An 18563-nucleotide genomic window follows, 5' to 3' on the forward strand; every position below is an offset into this window, starting at 1 on the left:
AAGCGAGAAAACAACAAAGCAGTATTGGCACATGCGCCCATCTAAAATTGTTACATTTGCATGGCCCCCACATACGATTACGGGCCCTGGACCCAGGATCAGAGTTGGGCCCCTTCCCCCTCCCCAATTTTACAGTCACATGCTACATCATAATTGCATGGTTATTTATTACCTAAACTCTTTTTAGTATATTACTAGCTGCCCGACCTGGCTTCGCACGGCTATACTAATGGAAAAAAATTAAGCCACATCTCCCATTTACAGTAATGGTAAATTAAAAAAAATTCAGTGAAAATTTATTACAATGCTGTATAATGTACCGGAGAGAAAATGAATAGCACCGATGGTTTCCCGACTCGTGCACGCAACGTACAACTAATGTGCCCGTACTTCGCTACGGCAGTCTACAGGCAGATCACTCTTGCGCCGCTCATTATACATGCCCCTCCTTGTGGGTACGCCACTGCCGCGCGATGCCCATTGCCATGGAGACGCAGAAGGCATGAACAATGCAAAATCCTGTTCTCATGCAGACAAAGTACCCACTGTTGCCTGGTTTTAACCACCCATGGGATCTAATTTTCGGAAAATGTCATCCTGCGTAACATAAGGAACATTACTGTGAAGTTTCAAGTCTGTAAAATATATATATACTTGAAAAAAGGGCAATAAAAAAACAAATTAAACACAGGAAAAAAACAATAGTTTAGGTTTGCGATTTAAAGTGATAAAATGTATTTAAATACTAATTGAACTCTTATGAGGGTACTGATTGCTTCGTTGTTAATATCACATGGGTGTTTTTTACTTGAATGGGGAAAATTAAGAATGATAAGGCATCTAGTGCGTGGCAACAATGTTAATAGGCAATAGGAAATAAACTTCTAGCACCTGCGGCATTGTCAACACACACTTCTTACGTGTACTGCATGTTGTATCTAACCCTCTTCAACGCATTTGATTCTAAATTGGACTTTTAGTAAGGATCCCTAATGTTATTGACAATATAGCCTATAGCCTTCCTCGATAAATGTACTACCCAACACTGAAAAAAATTTTCTAATCGGACCAGTGGTTCCTGAGATTAGCGCGTTCAAACAAACAAACTCTTCAGCTTTATAATATTAAGTAGAGATTTAACCTGAAAATACAGGGTAGGCCTATAATTATGGTTACTATTTTATAAGAACAAACTAAGCTTTATTTATAAAATTATTTTACTTTAAAATAACACAGCGAGTACATATGTATATTTGTTTCACACACTGAGATAAAAATGAAAATAGTTACAGAAAAATAAATTTATAATCTATGTAAATCATAGACACTGGCTACAAAATAAGACTACTTAACTTAATAACAGTTTTTCGAGCTTTCTTCGGCCTAAAATCATCAATTACATCAAAGATTCGTGGCCAATTAATTTTCAATTGCTAAATTATAATAGTTAAACTTTAAAAAATAAACAGGCCTTGGCTGGGCCCCTCCAGCCCCACCTTTGGGGGGGAAGCCTACAACTCACGTAGTTTTGGTTTCCTGCAAGAATTTCCGAAGCTTTGCGTTTTGGTATCAACGCCACTTCAGCCGCTAAATCAGAACTTTCCAATGAAAACAAGCATGTTGTGACCGACCTAACCTAACCCTTCGATTTTTTTAATTTCAATTTTTGAGAGGAATCTGAAGTTGCACGAACGTGGTAGGGAACCGAAACTACGTGAGTTGTAGGCTTCCCTTTGTGGGGGCCATGTACAGTTGGTACTATTAAAATTGATACCCGGGTCATTATTTGTGTTTAGAATGAGGAACAGAGGGGTTAACGCACCTGTGAGCGTCGGGTAGGAGCGGTAGCCGAAGTAGCAGCGCCACGGCTCAGCCGGGTAGCGGTGGTGGCAGTGCGGCGACACGCGGCCCTGCCACAGCTCCAGGCCGCGGCGCACGGCCTCCGTGGGGCTGAGCAGGCGCGCGTCGCGCGAGTAGGGCGCGCGATCCAGGAACCAGCCCGAGTCGGAGGCGCCGCGCACCGCGATGCCCCGCAGCCCCAGCTGCCGGTGCAGCAGCTCCGTCACCGGGTCCAGGTTCACGATCACGCCCGTGCCACCTGCGCTGCAGCGAGCCCGACCGACCTTCCTACCTTTCTGCCTTCCTGCCTTCCTGCCATCCTGCCATCCTGCCATCCTGCCTTCCTGCCTTCCTGCCTTCCTGCCTTCCTGCCTTCCTGCCGTCCTGCCTTCCTGCCTTCCTGCCTTCCTGCCTTCCTGCCGTCCTGCCTTCCTGCCTTCCTGCCGTCCTGCCGTCCTGCCTTCCTGCCGTCCTGCCTTCCTGCCTGCCTTCCTGCCTTCCTGCCTTCCTGCCTGCCTTCCTGCCTTCCTGCCTTCCTGCCGTCCTGCCGTCCTGCCTGCCTGCCTGCCTGCCTGCCTGCCTGCCTGCCTGCCTTCCTGCCTGCCTGCCTTCCTGCCTTCCTGCCTGCCTGCCTGCCTTCCTTCCTGCCTTCCTGCCGTCCTGCCTGCCTGCCTGCCTGCCTGCCTGCCTGCCTGCCTGCCTGCCTGCCTTCCTGCCGTCCTGCCGTCCTGCCTGCCTGCCTGCCTGCCTGCCTGCCTGCCTTCCTGCCTTCCTGCCTTCCTGCCTTCCTGCCATCCTGCCTGCCTTCCTGCCTTCCTGCCTTCCTGCCTTCCTGCCTGCCTGCCTTCCTGCCTTCCTGCCTGCCTGCCTGCCTTCCTGCCATCCTGCCATCCTGCCTGCCTTCCTGCCTTCCTGCCTTCCTGCCTTCCTGCCTTCCTGCCTGCCTGCCTGCCTGCCTTCCTGCCTGCCTGCCTGCCTTCCTGCCTTCCTGCCTACCTTCCTGCCTCCCAGCCTTTCTTCCTTTCTTCCTTCCTGCCCTCCTGCCCTCCTGCCCTCCTGCCTACCTTCCTGCCTTCCTTCCTACCTACCTTCCTACCTTCCTACCTTCCTGCCTTCCTGCCTTCCTGCCTTCCTGCCTTCCTGCCTTCCTGCCTTCCTGCCTTCCTGCCTTCCTGCCATCCTGCCATCCTGCCATCCTGCCATCCTGCCTGCCTGCCTTCCTGCCTTCCTGCCTTCCTGCCTTTCTGCCTTTCTGCCTTCCAGCCTGCCTGCCTGCCTTCCTGCCTGCCTTCCAGCCTTTCTTCCTTCCTGCCCTCCTGCCCTCCTGCCTTCCTTCCTTCCTACCTACCTTCCTGCCTACCTTCCTGCCTACCTTCCTGCCTGCCTTCCTGCCTGCCTTCCTGCCTTCCTTTCTGCCTTCCTGCCTCCCAGCCTTTCTGACTTCCTGCCTTCCTGCCCTCCTGCCTTCCTGCCTTCCTGCCTTCCTTCCTGCCTTCCTGCCTTCCTGCCTTCCTGCCTTCCTGCCTCCCTGCCTCCCTGCATTCTTGCCTGCCTTCCTGCCATCCTGCCGTCCTGCCTTCCTGCCTGCCTTCCTACCTCCCTGCCGTCCTGCCGTCCTGCCTCCCTGCCGTCCTGCCGTCCTGCCGTCCTGCCGTCCTGCCGTCCTGCCTTCCTGCCTTCCTGCCTTCCTGCCTTCCTGACGGTTGTTTTCTGGTTGGCTGGGCCACCCAGACTGCAGGGTGCATCCTCTGCACCAGCCAATCAGACTTAGTCTACCTGATCATGGCAGCTGCAATGACTGCCTAAACGTCGCAAGTCAATTACCCTGACAAGGCCTACAACCAGAAGCCAAGAGAATGCAGACAATAATTTGATTTCGTAGATTTTACTGCTAACTTACTCTTGTAGCGGAATAATTTGGTAAAGTTGAATCAAGAAATCAAATAAGGATAATCGGGGGCAAACTGAAAGAAGAGAATCAACCGGAGTATTCCAGTTTTCATTCCGAGGTCCCAAACCACGAATAATGTGGGATTGCAGCAGCTAATTTTGCAGACCAGCTCGTCCAGGGACCTTTTAAACTCGTTTGCAGACGTCGGAGGGGCACCTTTAGTTTGCATTAACCGAGTATCGCAAGTACATCGAGTGAGATACAGCGTAAATACAAGAAAATACTTCGAAGAAGTAACACGTTTCTAACAGCCTTTTTTTTTTTTTTTTTAAAGTAAAAACCATTTAAAGATATCACTAATCTCTTTTAAATACTAAATATCGATTTGCTGAGTTTTATTGTTAGACTGCTAAATGAATTCATACTACTTGGGATGCCTATTTAAAGATAGTCATTTTGTTTGGTTCATCTGAGTAAATGTTATATGAAAGCACTATGAACTCAGATTTGTTTTGATAGTTAGTTTTGCTAAGCTGTAATATAATAGTTTAATGTTTAGAGTCCCACACAGTCTAATCACTTCGTTAATTTAAGGAATTTTTCATTATTATGTTGCATTAACCAAGATTCAACTAAAGAACCTGGATCTGTGAGAATCATTTTTTTATTGTCAAATTATATTTTGATTTCAAGTTTTGAATATAGTTAATAATTTTGACCCTCCAAATATAATTTGTTACAACATTATGTTCACGTGTTGGATTTTTCAGATAGTTATAGCATTATTATAAGTCTGCTTTAACTTGTTTATTTCAGTTAGTTATTCAAACATATGCTTGAAGGTGTAAAGGCATCTATAAAACTGCAGAAAAGGGAGTTTTTCAACAGTAAATACACATTTTTCCTTGTTTTCAACAAGGTTCTGATTAAGAGTATTCTTTTAACTACACACAGTTATTACAGAATAATACAATTAATTTTTAGCATAAATATATTTAAAGTAACTGCATGTGTGAAAACTTTACCATTCACAAGGGAAAAAATAAAATGTGAAATTTGTGACAGCTAGCCCCTGTCTCCCCTACTGACATACTCCCATTTTTTGTAAATCACCATCTATAAAAAAATTTATAATACCCACCAACGAAAGGGAATAATTTGAAATAAAACAGCAGGCAAGTTGGTTCTATCGCCCCCTCCCATCACAAACCAAAACGAACCCAAGAGAAACCTCAATATTGATCTGGCGTGACAGAATTTTTCTAAGAAACCATAGCGTAAACCAGCATTGTCGAATGTGTACGAATCTTCCCTAATGAAAGCATCATTCAAAAAACTTATTGATCCAAAATATCATCATGATGTTGAAATATTGATTGGTTTTGGTGAATAAATTAATGATTATTTTTTTTAATATGTGATGCTATCTAATAATTTTTAAGTCGTTAGGTTATAAATGTTTACTTTAGATTTAAGAAGAAGAATGCTTGTTACTGATTGTACAGGGATCTTCGTAAATTTGCTGTTACAAAGTTCTTTTACTTTGAGCAAAAATCCTCAGGTTTGACATCAGATAATTTAGGCTTGTTTTCTGAGGGTTTATGTATTCATTTTTATTTCTTATTCTGCATTTACGAATTTTCCCCATGCCAAACAGTGCAAAACTGCAATGACGTATGCCCAAGAAATAGTGTTAAATAAAAATCGTCAATTGTACGAACCATTTAAAGAACTTTTCAGCCTGTGTCTCCACCACTTACAATTACCTTATATCGGTATCAGTGTGTCTGCGGACGGTTAAAAGATCACGCGGATTTGTTACCACGATCCTGGCGAAGAGCGACGCTATCGGAACCCGTTCGCCAGCGTCGACTCTTGTAACTGTGAAACAGGCTACCTCACACCCTGCGTAGGTACGTTGATTGTGAAACTGATTCTTTTTTTTCCTAACCTAACTAAAAACTTAAGTGTGTTTGGGAGGGGTCCGGGTTAGGGAGGGACCTAGGTGCGTCTCAGGCCGAAGCCTATACGCCTACTCATGCTGGAATTAGCCACGTAGGGGGGAGGGTCGCATGCATCGTGTGCTAGGAGGGGGATTGGCCAGCCGTGGCAGTGATTGTTGCCGTTAACTCCCCTCACTCTTATCTCTAGTCTAAACTACTAGTTAAGAGGCCACTCCAGTGTTTCAGGGGCACTACGCAACCCGCGTTAACCTCATAAGATTAAATGTTATTTTCATTTTGCTTATAACTAATTAACTAATATAGATTTCGAAATGATGCTTGCTCGATATGTAAGACAACAATGCTCTTATCAAAGCCCCTTTCTTCAAAAACGTACATAAATTATAGTTTTATACTAATCTTTACTAATATGTATAAGTTAAATGTCTAGGTTTGAACCATAATTTATGCACGTTTTTGAAGAAAGGGGCTTTGATAAGCCTATTAAATCATTGTATCTTATGATGTTAACGCGGGTTGCGCAGTGGCCCTGAAACACTGGAGTGGCCTCTAGGTAAAACCTGCACGGACACAGGGAAACTGTGGCACCGCTGAGGGAAACTGGAGCTCGGCGGGTTGGCTCACCTGCTCCCGGCCAGCAGGAGGGAGGTGGCGTTGCGCAGGCCGAGCGGCAGCAGGTCCTGGACCACCTGCCTCACGATGGCGGCGCCCATGAAGCTGAACCTCACGTCTCCGCCGGGGCGCGTGCGCGACCCGCTCCACGAGTCGCTCGAGCAGTACGGCACGAACCTGCGCCACAATTACCTTCAGCATAGCAGATACCCCATACATACTTCTTTATTGTTCCACGTAAAATAACAATTAAGCACCCTTCTTTTCAGTCAATTCTATAAGGATTTTTTTTCTCGTCTAAACTGTGTTTTGATATGACAAATAGTTTACAAAATATTTCGTTCAAAACGGTTTTTTTTTTTTTTTTTGCAATTTTCAACCGATATTTTTTACAGATTGTTAATAGCATTTCAAAAAATATATATTAAAAAAACCATATGTTCTTTTGAGTATTGCTCATTGTTTTATGGGATGACTTGTTATTAATAGCGATGAAGAGTTAATTCAAATTGTTTTTTCTGTGAAAATAATTATTTTTTTTTTTTTAGCATTGAATCATTTATTGGTCAGATTGGATACAACTGTCAATGTACACTAATTTACAGCCTTAAAAAGGTCAAAAAAACAGTAAAGTAAAAAAAAGTATGTTAATGCATAACTATGGATGGCATATATATATATATATATATATATGTATATATATATATATTAATGTTAAACTGAGTGGCATCTATCTATCAACAGAGGTCGCCATACACACTGAACTGATATCCAAGCGTGAGACAGACTGCAGTGACTGATAATGTAGTGAATTATAGCTTAACTCCATGAATGCTTAGGAGTCATTAGAGGCTATAAAGAGCATTGGGATGTGAACGTAGCAATGACTAAATGCGCGGGAGGGGGCACGGCACGGCACGGCACGGCACGGCGCTCGGAAACATCCGCCATGTTCCCCACTTGCAAGAAATCCAGACTGACCTCGCCCCTCCTACCCCAAACGTTTTCCTTGCTCCCTAACTGAAATTGGAAGACGTGGCTTGAATTCGTACAATTTGTACGTACTTAAGGCTCGGTCACACACATCATGTTGATTATTTTTTTTTTTTTCGTCATTACTTTTGTTTGAGGGCTTTTTCTGAAATTTTAACCCGATTCATCCCTTGAAATGGTTTTTCTGCCACTTATAGTGTCAACAGTATAATATCATAGGTGTAAAACGTTGCGCAAGCGATGATAACTGCGAAAACTTGCACGATGTTTTACACCCAAAATTTTACGCTTGGTGAATTTATATTTAAAGTATTAGTGGCAGAACACCAATTACAAATTTTTTTTCGAAATTTCCCTTAAATAATAAAATAAAAATTTGTCGTCTGTAAAGTCGGTTTACGGACGATAGTTTAACGTGACAACGTCATAATAAAACATTGATGAAATGATTGCATACTTTTATGAATAAAATTGAATCATTTTTATTGAATTATCACTATTTTGTATGGATACAAAGAAGGAGTGAAATGAAATCTACAATTTAATTGATAAATTTACTTTTATTTTCACTCATTAATTCAAATATGTTTATTACTTTAACGAAGAGATTATTTTAACTATAACTTTTATACATGTTTTCTATTTAACTTCAAGATCGTCGAGAATGTTTTACGCTTTTTCGCAATTACACATTTAAGACGAAGTTTGTTCGTCGTGAAATTAAACATAGAATTTAATAAAAATGCATTTGCAGTTAATAAAATAAGTTTTAGTAAATTTAAGAAAGAATTTAGGCTTTTATCTCCAACCCAGACGCTCGTGGTGCGCTGAGGCCGAGATCAAAATTTGTCGAGAATATTTTACGTTTTTATGTCTTCCAGTGCTCAAAATGATATGCAATTGTGGCCCCGGGCACGAAATTTTATTTATAATTCATAAATAATAACACCCCTCGCGATAAACAGAGGAAAATATGTATTAACGAGTGCCTGGTTGCAGCGGAAGCGGGTAGATAGCGCGATTCGTTCGGTTCGCGTCCGTCACCATAGATTGCAGCACCGTAGGGGAATAATATTATTTCGTTTTTATAATACGATTTTATAACAAATACGCATCCTAAATACACCAAACGTATTTATAATGTGTTACAATATTTTTTAAAACATTGTGCAAGATCCCGGGTGTAATTAGAATTATTATGTAACTGTATAACACCATTGCTCGTACAAAAACGTATTTGAAAATTCAACATTACTTTTAAATAACCGTACCGATTGTGCTGAAAATCGGTGGACGATCGTTATATTACATAATATTAATAATTCAAACGACGAAAACATGATTGAAAAGTCAAATCGATGGTTGTTCCAATCGTGTGGTAGAAAGATGCGGCGCAAGCGTACAATGAGCGTAACGGGACACATCGTAGTGGGACAATGTGCGTTACGGGACACTTTTTCATGCGTGCAGCCGGCGTTCATCGATTTTTTAGACGTCACATCAAAAAAATCAACATGGCATGAGAAACCGAGCCTTATATGTTTATGAAACGAAACCACAAATTAATTAGGAAGCGCGAATTTCCAGACCATTTATTCGAACCTGTAAGAGTGTTAAGTCGTGTGTTGCTACCACTCTGGTAGCAACGTCAATCGTCGCGAAACAATTTCTGGATTCCTGGCAGGTAGGCATTTCGCAATTCGCGCAAGAACTTCATGCTGCTTAATCTTGAGGTCAGGTCGCCCTTGTTAAGTTCTCAGTTTCTTTCAATGATAACCTAATTAATTACTGCCGTTTTATTTATCAGCTAATATTTAAACCATTTAAATATGTGTCTACAAATTAATCACTCTTTCATTAAGTCTACAGTTTACTCTAACCATTGGAGCACGGCTCGACAGTGGCTATCTCTACCGCTCGTCTCTTACCGCTCACCTCTGTCTCAACACACTGCCTCGCACTACTCACTCGTCCGCCGCACACACAACACCGTCCCGGTGCAACAATCCTCGCACACGCAGCGCGTCACTCGCCGCCCGCTATCGCTCGCCAAGGGAGGGTCGCTAGCCCTCGTCACTTCACTAGTCTCGCACTCGCTCGCCGGTGTCGCCACCTGCCTCTGCCACCCGCACACTACTAGCCGCAGGCCGCCCTCCGACTTGAATACCTGCCAAGTCCCGACCTGGAGAGGTCTTGAAGCCCTACAAAGTGTCGTGTCGAAGCCCCGAGAAAGATGTCGTCCTAGGTACTCCACTTCACGCAGACGGGGCTCTGGGAACGTGTCGAACACTCTAGAGACAGGAAGAGGGACGGGCGCTACCTGTCAGGGAGGTGGGGCTTCCCTCTTGGACCCGCCCGCTGGCCGGCGCGCAGGGGCCGACTGGCCTGTCTCTTTGTCTCATCTCTGGTGTCCTCGTAACAGTTCTTTGGAATCTCATCACATCTTGTGCGTGTGGCTTTCCCATCTTTAATGTCAATATTCCTTATAACAAACAAGTTTTGTTTTGACCATGTTTTGTTGTTTTAAAATAATAGTTGCTTAACTACCATTAGAAAATTATGTTTCAGTGACATATGAAGAAAGTATTCTACTTACACATGGTTCGCATCCCACCAGAAGGGGTTTTCTTCAGGATTTGCTGAAAGGATTCCACCAACTATAAAAAAAAGGAATATAAAAAATAAAAATCACATATAGAAATAGTACATGATCTTACTACGAAATTGATATGTTATTTTATTTCATCACGGGGAATACGATAAAAATGTGCTGGATTGGCTAGTACTTAAATGAGTACCTACACATTTTCTTAAAATTGATAGTGTAAGCTGAAGAACCAAAGATTTTTCTGGAAACAAAGGATTTGCTTCCCGAATCAAAGATGATGCAATTATTTACTCTCAAATGTTTAATATTTTACATAATATTTTTATTTCATCATAATCTTTTTCAAATAAGACTGATTTCACAATGCCCTACAATACTACTGGTGAATACTATAATGTCCGTGACAATAATTATCTTTGTAATAATGTACTAGCCTGTTTTTGTATCCGCCCATTGCTTTGACGTCATCAAATGGCGTAGTCTCATCCAGCGATTGTGACAACTTCGTTCATCGTAACAGTACCATCCTCCTGAAAATATACCACAATTTTACGAAGAGTTTGGGGAAAAACCATTTTTTTATTTGTATTCTTGCATGGGTGGTTACAAACAATTGCTGGTATTCGAGCATCTGCATTCAGTGGAATGGGGTTGAAAAGTTATGCATTATTACAGTGCATGAAATAAAATATTGGAATAGGGCAATATGGGAAACTGGCCAACTTTGGGTAGTTAACATCCGTTGACTGGTGTTTAAATTTTTATAGTAATAGTCAACTGCGTAAAATAAGCAGTTCTTTTTTTTTTCGGTGGTAAGTATTTATCGGACTAAAACAGTATAATAGCTTAGTCAGATATTTATATCCCCTAATATCCCATAATGTGGATAAATGACTAAAATGAAATAATAACACAAATTGAACAAGTCAATATTCTGGTGCCATGATAACCATCCATCACTATCACCATAATTATATTTTTCCTTTAGTTGGTTGTATGCAAAGGCATCGCAAATAATCACTTAAGAACTGATTTGTACGAAGAAATTAAAGACTTACACCATACCTTCAAGAAAGATAATCCATTTTGTACTTGTTTGTGACCGCCTCAAGTAAAATCTGAAACACACACAGCTATTTTAGGGTACGTACTTAATTACATGAAAACACTATTTTGTGATTTCTATCTATGCAAGGATATATTTGCTATGTGTATATAAATACACACACACACACACACATATATATATATATATATATATATATATATATATACATATATATATATATACATATATATATATATATAGAGCTTTACTCTTATTTAAGTGTTAAAACTATCATACTATTGACTATTGAGTCAATTTAAATTATTAGTAAAAATACAAAATTACACACGCAAAATAATTTATGGAACTAAAGTAAGAGCTTTTTAATCCGAAATTATTTGGTTGGGTGAATTCTGTAAACCGGCAAGTTTGGGTTCAGATTTTTTCAGGTTTGTTGGCCATTATTGCCAAGTCGCTGGCTGCCCGCGTTTTAAGGTAATTCAGTGTTCATCGTATTTTTTCTTGCCATAGGGAAGTTTATTACAACTTGTTTGGATAGCATGTACATTAATATATATGTATCTAGCTATACACGAGGGATATTAGTAAAGTAAAATTCGTTTTGTCATTAAAAAAAACCGCGAGAAAAAAATTTTTATTGACATTTTTAGTTTACTACAGACCTACTTTACATTTTCACATAATCGCCATTCAGTTCCAAGCCCTTTTCGTAACGCTGCACCAGTTTCTTTAAACCAGGTGCACAGAAGTTCGCCGCCTGGAATTAAACCAGTTGACAATCGTAATTCTATAATTTTTGCTGTAATTGTTTAACCACATTTAATTAAATCAACCAAAATGACGCCCTTTTCATCCCAAAAATAAAAAATAAATAAAAAATTGTAGCCATCATTTTCCGACTCAAGAACGGAGATTCCGGAGACGTTAACTAAGCGCCTGTAGTCAGGCTACACGCTTTGCGTATTCAAAGTCCATGATGCCTATGACCAAGGCGTCACGTTCCATTCCCAAACGGCGAGCTTCTATGGAGAGAGGTTAAAGAAACTGGGTTTGGAACTGAATGGCGATTATGTGAAAATGTAAAGTAGGTCTGTATTAAACTAAAAAAAGCCAATAAAAACTTTTTATCACGAGTTTTATTTTTTAAAATGACTAAACGAATCTTAAGCTGGACTCCCAATCATCCGTTTCATCCGTCCGTCACCCGCCCGTCCGTCAATTTCGGTCCGTTATTTTCTCTCGGCAATTATTACCGACTCTCAACCATCCGCCATCCGTCCGTCCGTCCGTCCGTCCGTCACTATTCTAAAATATCAGTGCTACAACTTTCCGCTACATACTTTCTCAATTGTAGGTAAACGTTTGGTGAAAATAATTTACTTGGGATAATTAACTTTTGTTTTTATGAATGTGATAATAAGTTGACAGGTGGGAACCGTGCTTTGACAAGCGGATTAAACAGTGGCCGTCTTAAAAATAACATTAGCCAGCAATAAATAAAATTATGCTTTTTTTTTATTACTGCGTCAAAGGAAACAGAAAGAAGCTATTTCAATCCAGGCTTTTTCCCTCAGTTGCTTATCCCGATAGTCTTTGCTATATATATTATACAAATGCTGGCTTTCCCGGACGTAAGGTATCAGCATTTCTGCCTAAAAGCTCATTCTCCTAAGCAATCTTTACCGTTATTATGACAATAATAATCGGTCAATACGACACAGCCTTCTATAAGGAACTTGTGGTGGTTTTCTCCGTGTGCTTATATTGCAAATTAAAAAAAATCGAACACTGTTTTCGGAAAGTCGTATTGAAGACGATCGACTTAACAAGGCGGTGGACCATCCGTTGGTCCGTCAAAAGCTAAAGCTTGGCAAGGTTTTGACGGACGGACGGACGGACGGACGGATGGAATTTTTCGGGCCATCTGCAGGTCACGTGATTGACGGACGGACGGATGAAACGGATGATTGGGAGTCCAGCTTTACTTTACGAATAGCACTCGTATAAGCGAAATACCACTCACTGACAACACCAGACCTAAAATCTTTAAATTTGGCAGATATGTTTCTTACGCTATACAAGCATTCACTAAGTTATGATTTTAAGGAAAATTATCTCCCAAGGGGGTGAGTTATGAAATTTTAAAATTCGATTCAGTTAAATTATTAATGTACCTATGTAACTAGCAGTGAGAGAAGAACGGGTGCATCAGCTAAAGCGCACCTAATCCTTACATTGCAGTGTCCGTTTAAACGGGCATTTACTTTCTCTTTCCAATGTACCATTTATGCTATTAGCTATGTCCTTGTTTCGGCGTAGACACAACTTTTGTTTGAAAATTGGTTTTATTTATCAGAAAAATTGTATTTTGTAAGGTAAAATGTGGAACGAGAATGTGGAAATAAATTTTCCTTGGTGAATTGCTTCAAAAGCATCGTCTGATAATTTATTTTTATATATATATATATATATATATAATTATTTCCAGGAAGATGTAACAAAGATGCCATCTTGGTTTCAACCGTATTTATTAACTTTTTGTTTAAGAAGTTTGGCTTTTTTCAGCATTGCACACATGGAATGTATTTTTATTAATAGTAAGTGACTTTTACAAAAATGATCTCCTTTGAAATAATCATTGGTGTTTTGCATTCAATTATTATGTTTGTTTTTTCCCTGTAAGATTGACTACAACGGTATTAATACTGTCAGGAGACACCATTTTAAAGTTTCGGTAAAATAAAATAACAAAAAAATTAAAAAAAATGTATTAAAATGATATAGAAAAATGCAACTAAGATACACATGTACATTTTTGTTTTAATCTGCACCACACGGTAACGACTGCAAAATAGGCAATTTGACTTCTAAATGTACCTAAAAGTATAAACTTGAACGAAAATTGTGTGGCTAAAAATCATGACAATATTTTTAGCTTCTATTATAGGCTCATCATTAAATGCACTATTAGTTGTCAACAAAAAAATTGGTTTTCTGTAAAGTCGGTTTACGGACGATAGTTTAACGAGACAACGTCATAACAAAACATTGATGAAATGATTGCATACTTTTATGAATAAAATTGAATCATTTTTATAATAAAAGAATAAATACTTGAAATTATACTAGTAATCAGATTTTTAAAATGCAAGAATAATGAAACTTTATTGCCGAAATTGTTGTAATAAGCAATGAAAACCACATTAACTTTTCACTTCACTTTATAAACAGTCGTCGAAACAGTAATTAATTTTAAAAACTGGCGTTTAGCTACAAAGTTTCAATATAATTATGAACAAGTTTTCATATAAATAAACTGTAATCAAACATCTATCATGAATTATTTATGAATCACCATAATTTTTTTAGTAAATTGTAACATAACCTATTATTACTGCACTCGCCGACAGCGTAACGGGACACAGCGTAACGGAACAATGAGCGTAACGGGACACCGCGTAACGGGACAATGTGCGTAACGGGACAATATTTCGTGCGTGCAGCCGGCGTTCATCGATTTATTGGACGTTGTCACGTCAAAAAGACATGTTTCAACAACCCGGGTGGTACCAGTGTTGCACTGTGAGCGTGAAACAGACTATAGGCACGCAGGCGGACATAGGGGGCGGGCACCTCACCCCGCAGGCGAGCCGTCGTTGCACGTCACGTTGGCCACGGACAGCTGCGCCCTCTTGAGCACTCGCTGCTCGTCGGCGGCGCGCGGCTCCAGCATCTGCGGGGGCAGGCAACCAGTCCACCTCTCAAGGCACTTTCTGGAACTGCACTATCATCCCCGAGCAAACGTAGCTAGGCCTACACTCGGCAGCGAATGATGACAATTCAGATCCTCGATGTAAATTTGTTTCCATTAAAATCATGGACTCATTCATTCGTGGAGGATTCATTCATTCCAGATAAATGCAGCCATCATGCATGGTAGATACATTAATGGTAGAATCATTCATGTCAGTCATCCTTAGTATATCATTATTTCGTTCATATATTCACCTATTCGTTCATTGATTCATCATTCGTTCGTAGGTTAATTCATTCGTAGATACATTCCTTCGTATATTAATACCATCGTAGGTTAGTTATATCGTACATTCATTATATCGTATTCATTCTATCATATATTCATTTGACCGTATTTTCATTTGTTACTTTATTCATTCAATTAGTTAATTTATTTGTTTATTTATTCATTCCTACGATCGGTCGGTTGTCGGACGATGTTGGATACACGCATTAACTACCAGTCAATGTGTCCTCCCTCTATAAAAGTAATGGCAAACCACCACTAAAATGTAATTTAAACAAAAAAAGTAAACGATCCCAAAACTTAAAACATATTAAGCTATACTTGTGATTCGTTTAAAACATAAACAACATCACTATTGATTCTATAATCATACATCTTTTAATAAATTACATCCGCTATCTGGCAAGACTAAGAGTGTACTACCAAAACCCGAAACATTGTTTTTTTTTTAAGTTGTGTGCAATACAAAAACATTGATCGTTTACAAGAAATGGTCAAGTGTGCGACCGACCTTCATGAACCTCTGAATGGTGCTGAGCGGCGGGGTGCTGTACTCCGACACCTGGTTGGAGGCTACACCCTCGGTGCTGAGGTGCTGCTGCGACCTGCTCACGGTCGCGGCGACCACCCTGAACAGCAGTACCACCTGCCGTGAGAAATTCACTCTTAAGGGGGATAGGGGCGTAGCCGGGGGGGGGGGGAAGGGTTTAGGAGTTCCAAACCCCCTCCCCCTCCGTTAGCACCAATTCTTTAATTAATTTCGTATTCATCACTCAAACAAATTTCATATTAAAATCAATAATTTTTTTACCATTACAATATTTAAATTTAAGTACAGAAAACTGCTAAAATAGCACTATTTCACACCTTAAAATCCTAATTTTCCCGGGGGAGGACCCCCGGACCCCCCGCTTTAATACGGAGGGGGGATGCTTCTTAACACCCCCCCCCCCCCATTCACAAATCCTGGCTACGCCACTGTAAGTGAGTACTTTTCTCAACCATCTTGCTTTTTGCAAATTCTGCGGTTTATGCCCCACATGATTAAAACTGAATTCCTAATGTAACAACTGTTTGTTGCCTGTAATTAGTTTCATAATTCAAATAATTGGTAATATAGTGGTTTTTTTTTTGTTAACTTTAAAGGTTGATTTATGTTTCAACTCTAGCGTGAACTTAGTGGTATACAGTTTTGTAATTAGCTTCCCCCCCCCCCTAAAATTGTTTATTTACAGTTTTACCATTTATATATTTCAATAATCCCTAAAAATAAAAGTTTACCCCAAATACTTGAAAACTGAGTTTTAAGAGTTTTCGGAAAAAATTTTTTTTTTTGTATATTTTTAACTAAATCATAAAACTAAACCGTTTTACGTGAATTTCTGCCAAAAAAAATCTGTATACCCCCCAATTAAATGCTCTTGATTAATTTTAGTGTTAAAACATAAATGTGCCCTTAAAGTTTATCAAAACATTAAAAAAACACTCGCAAACTTTATAAAATCGTTATGAACATACAATCATGGTTAATATGAATTCAATTCAAGCCACGGGTAAAATTAAATTGAAATCATAGAAGCAAAATAATAAGGAACATACCCCCTTAACACTCCTTACATGGAGGGGAAGAGAGATACAGACATTAGTTTTAAGGACATAAATTATACATATATGGGCACGTTATCCATAATTTAAAACCTAAATTTTTAAAGCTTAACACACAATTTCATGCACTGCTATGTAATTTGATGTGTTTAGGATTTTCCAGTAATGCATTCAAAACTGTAATTTTATTATCAATACCTAGCCATGCTATAACAATTTTATAATTTGTTGTAATGTGTGACCTGTGTCTTAACAAATGCGAATGTTCAAATATCGACGTTGAAAACTTTTAAGGCACAATGAAACATGTTTGAATTCAAAATCACAATGGTCTCACCACTTTAAAATATATGGAGTCTTATATTGTCACCCTTAACTAGGGGATACTTTCTCAACTAGAGCCAACTCAGAGGCGCTCATCACTGCAATACACATTTTTCATTAAATGGAACAGAAATATTCATGGAAACTGACATATACTGTATTTGTAAATTTGTAAATTTACATGAAAGCAACTGTATCAGTACTAAATAGTGTTCGCGGTAATACTGCGTTGGGATTATTACACGGGCATTTATGCTTTGAGTTGTCCCAGTACCTCCAATAGTTTAAGTTATTTGCAAAACGTTCCGTTATTAGCTTTCTACCATTAACTGTGCACATTTATGAGAACGGTAAAACAAAATAACGTCAAATGGCTGAATATTCGGCTATCTTTTCCATGATTTTTAAAAATTATGCTTGAATGAAACATCAATTAAAATAAATAAACATGATACGCCAATTTTCGTTAAGAAATAGTATTATCTCGGAAAACTTATTTCATATATGCAAAAATAGCCATAGCCATATGTTGTACAAAGTTACAATATCTTTCTTTTAGTATTTCAAACTATTTCTTGGCAACTGGTTTCCAAAGGAATCTTTCGTAAAGGCACAGAGAATTTTTTTTTTTATTTCAGTGCACGGTCACAGAGAATATTGTCCGTCATCGAGTCGTAGGGTCGAGTGCATACAAGACGCGCCAGTGGAAGTGAACCTTATCGCCCGGTCTCCCCTCGCACGGGCGGGGGCCCGAGAATAGTCCTCGGGGAATCCTGGTCATTAGCGCGTCGCGCTCGTATGTCGGGGGTCACGCGATCACGCGTCACTCAAATTTCACATTCGATCAGAAGGCACTGAATTAGTGCTCAGGTGGTTCGGAGATCCCGTCGCCTCAACCAGGGTATGCCCTCGCATGCATCTTACTGCACTGATGCTGCGTTTAGGACGCTTTTACTCCGCTTATGGTTCGTTATCACGCTTCCGAATACCTACCACATTATGCTCTGACGTGCAGTGTTCGCTCTGTGGAAACAGTAATAAAAGACAGGATTTCGTAGCAGTGCCTGTGTTGGTGAGGCGGGCTTCATAAGTGCGACGCTTGCTGGTGCTTCTAGCGCGGTATCTCCAATAAAGGACCCCCCCCCCCCCTTTCCGACACACACACACACACACATACACACAAGATCAGTTCGGACTGGTCAGCTCGAACTGACGGTTAGGATTGAACTGAGGTCCCCTGCACACACAATCAGGCCAGGTGCTCTGCTCGGGCCTAACAGTTAGAACTGACACTTTGGACTGAACGGATGAAGTCTCCCAAACGCACGACCAGTCTTGTGGTTGCTGTTGCTGTTGGATGTATCGTTTTATCGTAGAATATGCTGGAAGAAACTTTGGTTGCTGTTGCAGTTTTAGCTAGAAAAAAAAATAGCAGAAGCGACCTAAGAGTATTAAAAAAAGATGTATGCCACGACTCTCAGCTGATGGACTGACGGTTTGGACTGGCGAGATGCTGTTCCCACACACGGCAGTTTACAGTCCATCAATTACAACTAGTCAGTTGACGGTCTTTGCACACACACACGGTAGTTCCGATCGTTCAGTTCGGACATAAT

The 18563-nt window shown here is 40.3% G+C and overlaps 1 protein-coding gene across 2 annotated transcripts in view; it reads right to left on the bottom strand.

Annotated features, from left to right (window-relative positions):
- LOC134532761 (palmitoleoyl-protein carboxylesterase NOTUM) overlaps positions 1-18563 on the bottom strand; it is a 56152-nt gene that overhangs the window by 6070 nt on the left and 31519 nt on the right. For both annotated transcript variants that reach the window (XM_063369581.1, XM_063369579.1), the window contains exons 2-8: positions 15530-15664; positions 14615-14709; positions 10973-11025; positions 10342-10437; positions 9896-9956; positions 6319-6483; positions 1823-2103 (exon numbers count right to left, since the gene is read on the bottom strand). In XM_063369581.1, the coding sequence (XP_063225651.1) occupies positions 1823-2103; positions 6319-6483; positions 9896-9956; positions 10342-10437; positions 10973-11025; positions 14615-14709; positions 15530-15664 (886 nt within the window). The remainder of the gene's footprint in view (positions 1-1822; positions 2104-6318; positions 6484-9895; positions 9957-10341; positions 10438-10972; positions 11026-14614; positions 14710-15529; positions 15665-18563) is intronic.

This window comes from Bacillus rossius, chromosome 6, assembly GCF_032445375.1.
Source record: "Bacillus rossius redtenbacheri isolate Brsri chromosome 6, Brsri_v3, whole genome shotgun sequence".
NCBI classification, from domain to species: domain Eukaryota; kingdom Metazoa; phylum Arthropoda; class Insecta; order Phasmatodea; family Bacillidae; genus Bacillus; species Bacillus rossius.